General features: G+C 42.6%; 1 protein-coding gene across 2 annotated transcripts in view; it reads left to right on the top strand.

Moving 5' to 3' along the window:
• The window catches only part of GXYLT2 (glucoside xylosyltransferase 2), an 80,288-nt gene extending 67,913 nt beyond the window's left edge, over positions 1 to 12,375 (top strand). For both annotated transcript variants that reach the window (XM_021934230.2, XM_031663201.1), the window contains exons 6-7: positions 3,169 to 3,341; positions 10,535 to 12,375. In XM_021934230.2, coding sequence (XP_021789922.2) covers positions 3,169 to 3,341; positions 10,535 to 10,717 — 356 coding nt within the window. In that variant the 3' untranslated portion in view covers positions 10,718 to 12,375. The remainder of the gene's footprint in view (positions 1 to 3,168; positions 3,342 to 10,534) is intronic.
• The last annotated feature ends 881 nt before the right edge of the window (positions 12,376 to 13,256 follow it).

Raw genomic sequence — 13,256 nt, 5'->3', positions numbered from 1 at the left:
GTGGTGTAATCTCAGCTCACTACAACCTCCGCCTCCCAGGTTCAAGCAATTCTTCTGCCTCAGCCTCCCGAGTAGCTGGGACTACAGGCACACGCCATCATGCCCAGCTAATTTTTGTATTTTTAGTAGAGGCGGGGTTTCGCCATCTTGGCCAGGCCAGTCTCAAACTCCTGACCTCATGATCCGCCCACCTCAAGCTCCCAAAGTGCTGGGATTACAGGCGTGAGATACCACACAGCCAGCCGAGAAAAGGTTTCTTTTTGTAGTAGAGCCCTAAACTACTTGGAAAGAGGCAAAAATTCTCATCACCAATCTAAACTCCATGAAGGCAGGGACTGGATTGTTCCATTATTTGCTTTGTCCGCAGCAGACACTCAACAAATATTCATTGATTCGATCAATCAGTATATTTACAAAAACAGACTCAAGCACAGTTCATTCAACGGGAAACTTTAGAAGGCGCTTAAGCAAGACAATGTAAATGCTTGGGTGAGCACCGTTAATGAGTGATGTGACCCATTGGGTGACAAAAGGAAGCAGATGGGCTGTGGTCAGGCACAGTTCAAAAGCACTTTTAGATATTTTCCTTTATTTAATCCTCACATCCAGCCTCTGCATTAAATTGCAGAAAAGTCAGGCAGCTAATAGAGGAGTTGTGATTCAAATGTAGATAGGGTGACTTGAGAATGGCCACTACTCCGTCCCACTTAGGGACTACGTATGTGCAAATGTTCAGGTAAATGCAAGTAAGGGAATGTCATGGTGGAATGGAGTTCTCCTGAGAAAAGAGAAATGTCACAGTATGTTATGAGCAATTAGGAATTTGAAAAAAGATGCCTAAATGTCACTGTACTATAAAAGACTGAGCCTTGGAAACATACACAGCCTGCCAGACACGATGTGTGACAATCACTTCATTATTTGCTTTCCATCTTGAAGCTTTCTGTAAGTAATCAGTAAGCAATTATTTTTCTGTGAGACAGGAATGCCATCAACCCAATGAACAAGCACATCTTGAAGTTGCTTTTCCAATGGTGGTGGTGGTACTGATTTGCTGTAAGCCTGTCTTGTGCTCTGTCACAGGGCCTTTCTCATGATCAGCAACACACATTTGCAGAGAGCTTTGATCCATACTCCTCTGCCCCCGATCCTGAAAAGCATCAAGCTGAGAAGCAAGGAAGCTAGGGGGTCATGAATTTATTGCTAATTGTATAATTCTGGTCACCAAGAGGAAACTTTCTGAATCCAATAGGATTAGGGCAGAGTTTCTCAACATCAGCACTGTTGCTATTGTGGGGATTGTCCTGTTCATTACAGGATGTTCAGAGCACCCACTAGATGCCAGTTGCAGCCTCCCCCATGTATAACAGTCAACAGTGTCTCCCTCCAAATATTGCCAAATGGCCCTGGGGTCGAGGAGTGGGGAGGGGGCAAAATTGCCCCTGGTTGAGAACCACTTGTTTAGAGATACAAACACACCCGTGTACATATGTGCACATATGGCCATAGTGCATGTAGTTACCTTGGCACAGGGCTTTTTTTTTTCTTTGCTTTTTTGCTTTGGGGTTTTTCTCTTTCCTGTTGTAGGTGGGGTTTTTTTGTTGTTGTTGGTTTTTGTTTTTGAGATGGAGTCTCACTCCGTCACCCAGGCTGGAGTGCAGTGGTGTGGTCTCAGCTCACTGCAACCTCTGCCTTCCGGGTTCTAGATTCTCGTGCCTCAGCCTCCTGAGTAGCTGGGATTACAGGCTCCTGCCTCCACGCCTGGCTAATGTTTGTATTTTTAGTAGAGACAGGGTTTCATCATGTTGGTCAGGCTGGTCTCGAACTCCTGACCTCAAGTTATCCACCAGCCTCGGCCTTGCAAAGTGCTGGGATTACAGGTGTGAGCCACTGTACCCAGCCGAAGATGGGGGTTTTTGCTGTTTACTTTTGTTGTTTTTGTTTGTTCTTAATCTGAAGCAGAATCTTTGCTTTAATCTTGACTCCTCTTTTTTAGATCTGTCCATTTTATAAAACCTTTCCAAAGAGTTGATTACAATTGCTAACACTATATTTGACACTTTTTGTGTGTATCTTTTTTTTTTTTTTTTGAGACAGGATCTCACTCCGTCACAGGCTAGAGTGCAGTGGCATGATCATAGCTCACTGTAATCTCTAACTCCTGGGCTCAAGGAATCCTCCCATTTCAGCCTCCCAAGTAACTTCAAGTGTGCCTCCATGCCTGGCTAATTTATTTTTGTCGTTTTTTCGGTTTGTTTGTTTTGTTTTGAGACAGAGTCTCATTTTGTTGCTCAGGGTGGAGTGTAGTGGTGCGATCTTGGATCAGTGCAACCTCTGCCACCTCCTGGCAATTCTCCCGCCTCAGCCTCTTGAGTAGGTGGGATTACAGGTGCATGCCACCATGCCTGGCTAATTTTTGTATCTTTAGTAGGGACAGGGTTTCGCTATGTTGGCCGGGCTGATCTCAAACTCCTGACCTCAGGTGATTTGCCTGCCTTGGCCTCCCAAAGTGCTGGAATTATAGGAGTGAGCCACCGTGCCTGGCCCAGCTGCTAATTTTTAAAATTTGTATAGAGACAGGGGTCTTACTATGTTGCCCGAGCTGGTCTCAAACTCCTGGCCTCAAGTGATCCTTCCACCTTGGCCTCCCAAACTCTGGGATTACAGGTGTGAGCCACCATACCCAACCAGTACAACTGGTAACATTACTGAACCACTACTATATGTTTGATACCCTGCTAAGCATTTTACATGTATGTTTAAAGTTTAATCATCAAAATAGATAGAGGTTGTATTATTCTCATTTACAGATGAGAAAATGGAAGTACAGGAAGTTGAGTGACTAGACATGGATTTCAGTGGTTTTGAGTGAGAGAGTTGGGATTTGGACCCAGGCTACCTGATACCTGTGTCTGCTTTCTTATTTAAGATGCTATACGCTCTTCTTTTTTTAGATGAAACCTACATCATCACTGTGTGCCCCTTCAATTCTTGATCTCAGAATTTCGACAAATGGGGCAAAATTTGATCTCTGAGTAAAAAAATCACACTCCTGTACCTTGAAATTATATGGTGTGTACACTTAGCGGAAACAGTTTAATCATGGGACATGTACATGAGAGCTGGCACTGACTGTGGACATATATGTCTTCCTCTTTTTACCACCAGAGTGTCTCTATGTATTCCCCTGCCAGTGGAACTACCGTCCCGATCACTGCATGTATGGAAGCAACTGCAGAGAGGCTGAGCGTGAAGGTGTGTCTGTTCTGCATGGAAACCGAGGCGTCTACCATGACGATAAGCAACCGACATTCAAAGCACTCTATGAAGCAATACGGGATGTAAGTGTGCCCTTGCTGCTGTTAGCAGATGTGCTTAACAGCATGAAGCAATACTGGCACTTTAGTCACCTGTCCCTTTGAAGGCCAAATATTCCCAAAGCATAGAGTTATACCAGTTATTCCCAACCTCAGTCACGTTCTGTCACTATATCCACTTGCCACCTTGTACTATGTCATATCTACTTGACTTATTTCCACGTACACCATTCATTATCTTTTACTTAACTAAATTTGGGAGGAAGTTTCTGTTTTTTTGTTTTTGTTTTTGTTTTTTGAGATGGAGTCTTGCTCTGTTACTCAGGCTGGAATGCAGTGGTGGGATCTCGGTTCACTGCAACCTCAGCCTCCCAAGTAGCTGTTGCCTGGCAAATTTTTGTATTTTTAGTAGAGACGGGGTTTCACCAGGTTGGCTGGGCTGGTCTTGAACTCCTGACCTCAAGTGATCCATCCACCTCAGCCTCCCAAAGTGTTGGGATTACAGGTGTGAGCCACCTACTTTAGGAGGAAATTTCATGTCACAAAGACAACTTCTGTGCCTTTTGCCACAGTGGAAGGTAACACATAGGATCAAGATTAGACAATAAAAAGGAAATGATATTATTCAGTTCTAGCTAAATATGTTGCCTGGTTGCCAGCTCCAATCTGTCACTCAATCAGGGGTCAAGGTGTTCAGTTAGGACAAGGAGCCAAACTAAAAGTAACAGTCAAGCCTTTATTTGCTTAACTGCAGAAGTACATGCAAGCAGCAGAAAGAGGCCCTGACTCCCCAGTCTTCCATTTTTCCCCACCAAAGGGTACAAGATAAGAGTCAAGTGCATACAGCACAGATGGCAGGAACCTTCTGACTGCCAAGGGGAACTGAAGAAAAGGTTCTTGGCCGGGCACAGTGACTCACGCCTCTAATCTCAGCATTTTGGGAGGCTGAGGCAGGTGGATCACAAGGTCAGTAGTTCGAGACCAGCCTGGCCAATCTGGCGAAACCCTGTCTTTACTAAAAATACAAAGATTGTGCTCAGCACAGTGGCTCATGCCTGTAATCCCAGCACTTTGGGAGGCCAAGGCGGGTGGATCACGAAGTCAGGAGATCGAGACTTTCCTAACATGGTGAAACCCTGTCTCTACTAAAAAATGCAAAAAAAAATTAGGCATGGTGGCGGGCGCCTATAGTCCCAGCTACTCAGGAGGCTGAGGCAGGAGAATGGCGTGAACCCAGGAGGTGGAGCTTGCAGGGAGAGCTTGCAGGGAGCCGAGATGGCGCCACTGCACTCCAGCCTGGGCAACACAGCAAGACTCCATCTCAAAGAAAAAAAAGAAGGTTGGCCGGGCGCGGTGGCTCAAGCCTGTAATCCCAGCACTTTGGGAGGCCGAGACGGGCGGATCACGAGGTCAGGAGATCGAGACCATCCTGGCTGACACGGTGAAACCCCGTCTCTACTAAAAAATACAAAAAACTAGCCGGGCGAGGTGGCGGGTGCCTGTAGTCCCAACTACTCGGGAGGCTGAGGCAGGAGAATGGCGTGAACCCGGGAGGCGGAGCTTGCAGTGAGCTGAGATCCGGCCACTGCACTCCAGCCTGGGCGACAGAGCGAGACTCCGTCTCAAAAAAAAAAAAAAAAGAAGAAGGTTCTTGCCTCTTTATGGACTCATGGGCTAGGGAATGGGAAAAGAGAGGAGAAAATAGGGTAGGCATGCAGGTATGTGTATGAACATGGCTAGCTGGAGCCCTTTATGCAACTTTCTCAAGAAAACTGCAACACTGTAAGACCCCATCTGTACAAAAAATTTAAAAAATAAGGGAAGCCTCATGCCTGTAATCTCAGTGACTTGGGAGGCTGAGGCAGGAGGATCACTTGACCCCAGGAGTTCAAGGCTGCAGTGAGCTATGATTGCACCACTTCACTCCAGCTTGGGCAATAAAGCGAGACCCTGTCTCAAATATACATATATATATATAATTTCATGACACAAGAAAACTATATGAAATTCAAATGTCAGCACTGGTAAATAAAGTCATATTGGGAACCAGTGACACCTATTCATTTATGTATTGTCATGTTTCTTTTGGTGGAGATGGGATCTTGCTTCATTGCCCAGGCTGATTTCAAACTCCTGGCTCAAGTGATCTTCCCAGCCAGCCTCACAAAGTGCTAGGACTACAGGTCTGAGTCATCACGCCTGCCCATTTATGTATTATCTATGGCTATGTTGGCACTGTAACAGCAGGATGATTTGTTGTGACAAAGGACATATGGTCTACAGAGTCTAAAATATTTACCATCTACTCCTTTACAGAAAAAGTTTGCCAACCCCTGACATAAAACATGTAGAATGTATTAGGCTTTGTTGTTAAAGATCAAATTCTCTAAGTTTCATGAACAGGCTCTGGTAGAAGTGCGGTAAGCGGTAAATCCCATAACATAGTAACATTTTTTTGTGTATGAAAATGTGCATTTGCAAAAAAAATAAAACGTTTAAGGCCTGGCACAGTGGCTCATGCCTGTAATCCCAGCACTTTAAGAGGCTAAGAAGTGAGAGGATTGCTTGAGGTCAGGAGTTTGAGGTCAGCACAGCCAACATAGTGAGACCCCATCTCTATAAAAAATAAAATCGGCCAGGTGTGGTGGCTTATGCCTGTAATCCTAGCACATTGGGAGGCTGAGGCGGGCAGATCACTTGGGGTCAAGAATTCAAGACCAGCCTGGCCAACACGGTGAAACCCCATCTCTACTAAAAATACAAAAATAAGTCAGGTGTGGTGGCACACACGTATAATCCCAGCTATTTGGGAGGCTGAGACAGGAGAATTGCTTGAACCTGGGAGGTGGAGGTTGCAGTGAGTCGTGATTGCACTACTGCACTTCAGACTGGGTGACAGAGCGACACTCCATCTCAAAAAAAACACAATTAATTAAATAGGCCAGGTGCAGTAGCTCACGCCTTTAATCCCAGCACTTTGGAGGCTGAGGTGAGGAGTTCAAGACCAGCTTGGGCAACATAGTAAGACCCTGTCTCTGAAAAAACAAATTTGAAAAAAAGAAAGTATGCATTTGCTAGGGAGAGTCCTGGAGAATTCCAACTCTGAAATTCCCAGAATTGGCCGAGTGCCATGACTCACGCCTGTAATCCCAGCACTTTGGGAAGTTGAGGTGGGTGGATCACCTGAAGTCGGGAATTTGAGACCAGCCTAACCAACATGGAGAAACCCCGTCTCTACTAAAAATACAAAATTAGCTGGGCGTGGTGGCGCATGCCTGTAATCCCAGTTACTCAGGTGACTGAGGCAGGAGAATCTCTTGAACCCAGGAAGCAGAGGTTGCCGTGAGCCGAGATCGTGCCTTGCACTCCAGCCTGGGCAACAAGAGTGAAACTCCGTCTTAAAAAAGAAAAAAGAAATTCCTAGTGTTGACCTCTGTACAAGGAAAGTGTTTAACATGCATCCAAGCTTTTTCTTCTGCATTTCCTGCTGTTTGGTTTTCAAAGGCCGGGTGATTTAATTATGCAGAAAATTTGTTCTGTGCTTAATGATATCCTCACATTTAAATATCCAAACACTGACTCCAGGGGCAAACTCATTCAGGAGTACAAGCAGAAGTTAAATAAGTACACAGCAGCCATGTGTCTATCAGAGCCACTCTAGGGTTTCTTTTGTGATCTGTCTCCCCTGGTTTGGAGTTGAGCAGTTGTGGTTCTTGAGTTACAACTCATCTTGTTTGTTTTCTGGGGGATCAGAAAGAGGGCTGAACAACTTTGTTTCAAAAATGATTCTGCTTAGTACACTCCATGATTTTCCTCAGTTGGGCTTTCTAAAAATACAGTTTTCATTCAGGCATTTCAATCAGAAAAATCACTAACCCTGACCCAAAATGTGAGTAAATATAAAGAGACTCCATCATAAAAGATGTATTTCCCCATCCTCTACAATGCTGTGAACCATTGTGTAGTGAGTCAGAGCTTGGCTTTGGGCCTGGACAGATAGGTTCAAATTCCAATTTTGTCACTTTCTGGTGATTCACCATTAACTGTGCCCTTACCTTACTGGGCCTTAGTTTTTTCATCTGTCAAGTGTAGATAATAAGATTATCTACCTCAAACAAGTGTTATGAGAATTCAACAAAATGATAGTCTTTACACTTTTAGTAAAGAGCCCGACTTACCGTTTGTGCAATAATTAGAAGTTGTTTTGGCCAGGTGCTGTGGCTCACACCTGTAATCCCAGCACTTTGGGAGGCTGAGGCAGGTGGATCACTTGAGGTCAGGAGTTCGAGACCAGCCTGGCCAAAATGACAAAACCCTGTCTCTACTAAAATACGAAAATTAGCCAGGCATGGTGGCGCATGCCTGTAATCCCAGCTACTTGGGAGGCTGAGGTAGGAGATTGGCTTGAACCCGGGAGGCAGAGGTTGCAGCAAGCCAGGATCGTGCCACTGCACTCTAGCCTGGGTGAGAGAGTGAGATTCCATCTAAAAAAAAAACAAGATATAAATAAGTTGTTTTGATGATAACAATTTCACACTTTCTCTAGCTTTTTCACATTTCTCTCTCTCTTCTTGCTTATAAACACTTTCTCTCTATATATTTTTTTCTTTTTCTCCCTTCATCTGTCTCTGAAAATATTCTCTCTCTCTCTCTATTTCTCTGTTTCAGGTGTTCATAGACACCCTAACCCGGGTGGTACGTGTTTGTGTGAAAGGGCAGTGCAGCCTCCCTGCAAGAAGGCATCTATCAGATAGACATTTTTGCAGTAATTCTCTTGACAATCATTTATGAAGCATCTATTTTATGCAGGAACAATTCTAGTTTCTAGGAATGTGGAAAATAATAAGATGGACAAAGCCCTAGTCTTTAAGAAGCATATATTCTGCTGGGGGAAGCCAGACAATACTCATTGAGAAAAAGAAAGAAAGAAAAATCCAGCCTGGGCAACATAGTGAGATGCGTCTCTACAAAAATTTAAAAAAAAAATAAAAATAAAAATTTGCCTGGTGGCACATGCCGGTAGTCCCAGCTACTGGGCGGGGAAGGGTTGGGGTTGGGGTGGGAAGATCCCTTGAGCTTAGGAGGCCAAGGCTACACTGAGCTAGGATGGTACCACTGTACTCCAGCCTGAACAACAGAGCAAGACTTTGCCTGGCACCACTGTACTCCAGCCTGAACAACAGAGCAAGACTTTGCCTCTTTAGGAAAAAAAATAGTAATAACTGGGCATGGTGGCAAGTGCCTGTGGCCCCAGCTAATTGTGAGGCTGAGATGGAGGATCACTTGAGCCCAGGAGTTCGAGGCTGCAGTGAGCCATGATTGCCCCTCTGCACTCCAGCCTGGGTGACACAGCAAGACCCTAGCTAAAAAAAAAAAAAAAAAAATCCTCTGAGATAGTGAAAGAGTTCAAAAGGTGTAAAAAGAGTGGGCTGATGGGTCCAAAGTCCTGGACTGGAGAGGAGTGTTCTGCCAGCTGGGGGGAGGGGCACCAGGAAGGCTGCTTGCAAGTCCTAGACTTCTCAGATGGAGGCAGTCCAGGGGAAATCTGGGGAAGATCCCATGAAACAGAAGCAATAACCAGGGGAAAGTCCCAGAGACGGGAATGAATTTGGTCTGCTGGAAAGACAGGAATGGCCAGATAAGAGGAGAGAGAAGGAACTGAGAAGGGAGAGTTTCCAGGTCACCTTGAACTTTTAGAACAAGGGAGGAGTTGGAATCGCATTCTAACGGCAGTGGAAAGCCCCTTCGGGAAAGTGATAGGCTGTGATTTATGCTTTAAAAATATCACCTTGGTAACGTGGTGGAAGGGATGCAAGAGTGAAAACACAAAGGCTATTTGTGAGACTAATCGCAGCCACCCGGGTGAGCAATGGGGCCGGCATGGGCTTGCGTGGTGGCAGGAAAATGGGAAGAAATGGCCATTATTTGGGATATGTTGTTGAGATAGAGTTTACAGGACTTGCTGATGAACTGGGTAAGGGTTGTTGGGGAAAACAGAGGAATTGAGGGTGATTTCAAGGTTTTGACCTATCCTGTTCCCATTACTGGGGCTACAGTGGTGAAAAAGACAGATTCAGGACTGGCCTCAAGGGGTTTATCAATGGTTTAAATTTCGTGATTAAAGAAAAAGTATCTCAAACCTGGTCTGGGACAGAAGCTTCTTGCATTACATAATGCATAATCTGCTTCTGAGAAGAAATTGGCATTTCTGATAAACCTGTGTAAGCAGTATTTCTGATTAATTTAAAAGGATTAACATTTGTTCTAGGAAACCAGACACCCACCTCTACTGTTAGGCAAGAGTGTACTGACCTTTAACCATTCTTCTTTCATTTCTCGCTAGTCTTTCCATATAAAATGTCCTGAACAAGAGTGGATCTTTGACTTGATCTACTAGCAGCCTTTTCCCTTTCAACAAGATTGTAATAAAACTTTTGACACGTGCCTAACAAGTAGTCGGAAAGATTTATTTTGGGAAATACTGCTCATAGACGTATTCCATGGAAAAAACAAAAGAATTTTAAAAAACGACAATGATCTCAAAAGCCTCATATTAGGAGGGAAGTAAACAACCACTAATATTTGGTACCTGAATTATTAAAATATGATTTATTGCCAATAAATTTTACTAGTAATTGTTAAACCCTGAACTTCACGAGATTACCATAGACACACCCTAAAGTTTCTTCATTAAGATTCAAGGCAAAAAAGATGAAGAATTCATTGTTTTGTTGTAGTAGATTTCAAGTATCTTGAGCCCAAAACATGCTATAATATATGGACTTTCCTGTCCTTAGAGACATCCATCATTTTTAGATTGTAAGAGCCTTAAGGACCCAAATTTTGTAAACATTTTATTACTATTCTTTTTTAATGAGATGGAGTCTTGCCATGTTGCTCAGGCTGGTCTCAAACTCCTGGGCTCAAGGGGTGCTCCCACCTCCTCTCAAAGTGCTGGGGTTACAGGTGTAAGCCACCATGCCTGGTCTTTTTCTTTTTAAAGAGGTAAAGAAACTGAGGTTCAGAGAGTTTAAATGATTGCCTGGGGTTGCACAGCTGAGACAGGATGTTAACTTAGATCCTCAAAGGTCTTTTCACTTGTCCAAACCTGTGCCTGTGTGCTTATCATAATTCCTGTGTCATTTCTTAGTATTGCATTTAAAATGGCATTTCTGTTACTAAAATAAACTTTTTTTTTTTTTTTGTCATTCTTTCAGTTTCCCTTTCAAGACAATCTCTTTCAATCCATGTATTACCCCCTTCAGCTGAAGTTTTTGGAGACTGTGCACACTTTATGTGGACGGATCCCGCAAGTTTTTCTGAAGCAAATTGAGAAAACAATGAAAAGGGCTTATGAGAAACACGTCATCATCCATGTTGGCCCCAACCAGATGCACTGAATATTTTGTCTTGTTGCAAGTCAATTCGGTGTCTTGTGACCAAGGAAATATTAATCTCTAAGCTGCCTGGGTCTTTTTGTGTGAATATTTAATGGTGCTCCATGACTGTTGAGTTTTAAAAACCTCGTTAAATTTTGCCAAATCAGTTGCCCCCAAAAGAGAATATGCTTTTCCTTATTTTTTTCTAAAATGCTATTTATCTCTAAGAAAAAAAAAAAAAAGACTATCATGCATTTAACATTGTTTAAGCAGGTTGAACTAGCTGTGAAAATAGCTTTTGTGAGCCTTCCAATTCCTAAATGTCTGAGACCATTTCAGTGGCACCTGAGGTGTTATATTGATCTAGCATTCCTGAGACTCTTTCTATGCAACTGACTCCCCCACACCCGTGTTATAAAAGTAATACACACTTGTGAAACAGACAGACACACTTGTAGAGCGTATGGATCAAGGGCTCAAAATCGAGATTACATTAGCCATAATCCTACTGACCAGTGGAAAAGATTGTTTCCATTTTAATGCAGTTCCTTACAGTCTTTTTTCCTCTACTTTTGCATTTTCCACTCTAAGACACATCTAAAACAGGTAATCTCAGTAAAAACTGGCCTTTTTGCTGAGATTTTTACGTGGGAGACTAAAATATTAGACGAGATGATTATGTGTACAGAATTTTATTTAAAATACATCTGAGAGAAGGATTCAGATTTCACCTACTTGGGCAGTGTTAAAGGATGAAGGATATATCTGAGGGTATTTCTTTTTCTTTTTTTCTTTTTTTTTTTTTTGAGACGGAATCTCACTCTGTCGCCCAGGCTGGAGTGCAGTGGCACAATCTCAGCTCACTGCAACCTCCACCTCCCGGGTTCAAGTGATTCTCATGCCTCAGTCTCCCCAGTAGCTGGGATTACAGGCATGCGCCACCACACCCGGCTAATTTTTGTATTTTTAGTAAAGACACGGTTTTACCATGTTGGCCAGGCTGGTCTCTATCTCCTGACCTCAAGTGATCCGCCTGCCTCAGCCTCCCAAAGTGCTGGGATTACAGGTGTGAGCTACCGCACCCAGCCAATCTGGGAGTATTTCTAAAGAAAAAAATTGTTTCGATTTGTGGAGGACTAAATCATAACACATTTCTATGCAACAATAGCTTCTGAGAGGAAATTCAGGAATTTTTGTGTTTACCACAGACAAAAACATTTGATCTGTTAATCATCAGTACATGGTCATCTCTCTTTTTTAAACTCTTGAGCAATGGGTGGAAATCAGAGACCAACTTCAAATTTAATGTGTAAAAAACAAATAGTTCAGCTGCTTCTATTGGTAAGAAAATTCAACTTCCTACCAGCCTTAGAAAGATCTCTTTAAAGAATTTCTTTCCCCCTAGGGTTACCCAGCTGGTCCATACAGGTTTTATCACCTCACTGCAGGGAGGAAGTTGAATATTCTATTCCCCAAGGGGATCTGGCTTAATCCCTAGTTGCTCATATAGTTGGTATCAGCATAGCAATGTTTTGCATAATGCTTTATTTTTCTCAAATGACTATTGAGTAAATGATCTTGATATTTGCAACAGCCTAGTGGATTTAGTAGGGTCCTGAATCATCTCTATAAGGTAAACAAGGAAATTGTAATATAAGAAATAGACATATTGAATATAATTGCTATTCTGTAAGACATACAGTCTGTGTAAGATGCATCTTATTTACAGAGACATTTTTGAAAATTAAAATATTAAATACCTTTTGTTATATAGAGACAATGATCTGAAAGTATAAAATGAAAAATATTATCTTGTTGATGTAAATATGATATCCTTATATATATTAGAATCCAATAAGATATCATGGGCATAATATTAGCAAAAAAAAGTCAGTCTTACCCTGAAAAAAAATAGATATGAAAATCTCAGCACTACACAGAAATGTTTAGATGTCAATCAGTTTTGGTATGCAGCATTATTATAGTAGCAACAAATTTAAATCTAAAATTTTAGGGTAATACTTTCCTTCTGATCAGTTGCCCTGTGGTTATTTTTGTTAAGGAAACTACCATTATGATGGGAAACTCTTATTTTTGCTGTTATATTTTGTTTCCTTATTTCACCACTAGAGGTGACATCATTATTTTGTAAGTTTAGTACTAGGCCTTCCATTTGTGGTATGGACACGTATGATATGGAGCAATTTCTGAATTGTCCTTCACATAGGGGAAAATGCATCTTATATACCCATAAATTGGGTTTTAGTGAAAGAGCCAGAATGGAGCATAGTTTCCTAATTTCCATCCCAGTTTCCTTTCTACTTGTTCAAAATGGCCAGTGAAGTACACAAATGGCACTCAGATTTGTTGATGGCTCACAAACTGAAAGAGGTTCCTTCCCTTGTTTGGTAAGTCCCACAAAAACATCTGTTGTAAAGATTTGAAATACAATGCCTTTCTTTTTTATGAGAGCCAATTTACCCACAACTCTTAACTACCGGTACTGGTCTGACTGTGCAGAAAAGGGTTGCCCGCAAAGGTCAATGATATCACCCTAGAA

This window comes from Papio anubis, chromosome 2, assembly GCF_008728515.1.
Source record: "Papio anubis isolate 15944 chromosome 2, Panubis1.0, whole genome shotgun sequence".
NCBI lineage: Eukaryota > Metazoa > Chordata > Mammalia > Primates > Cercopithecidae > Papio > Papio anubis.
The sequence above is the reverse complement of the archived record's forward strand: the minus strand, read 5'-3'. Positions and strand labels throughout refer to the sequence as shown.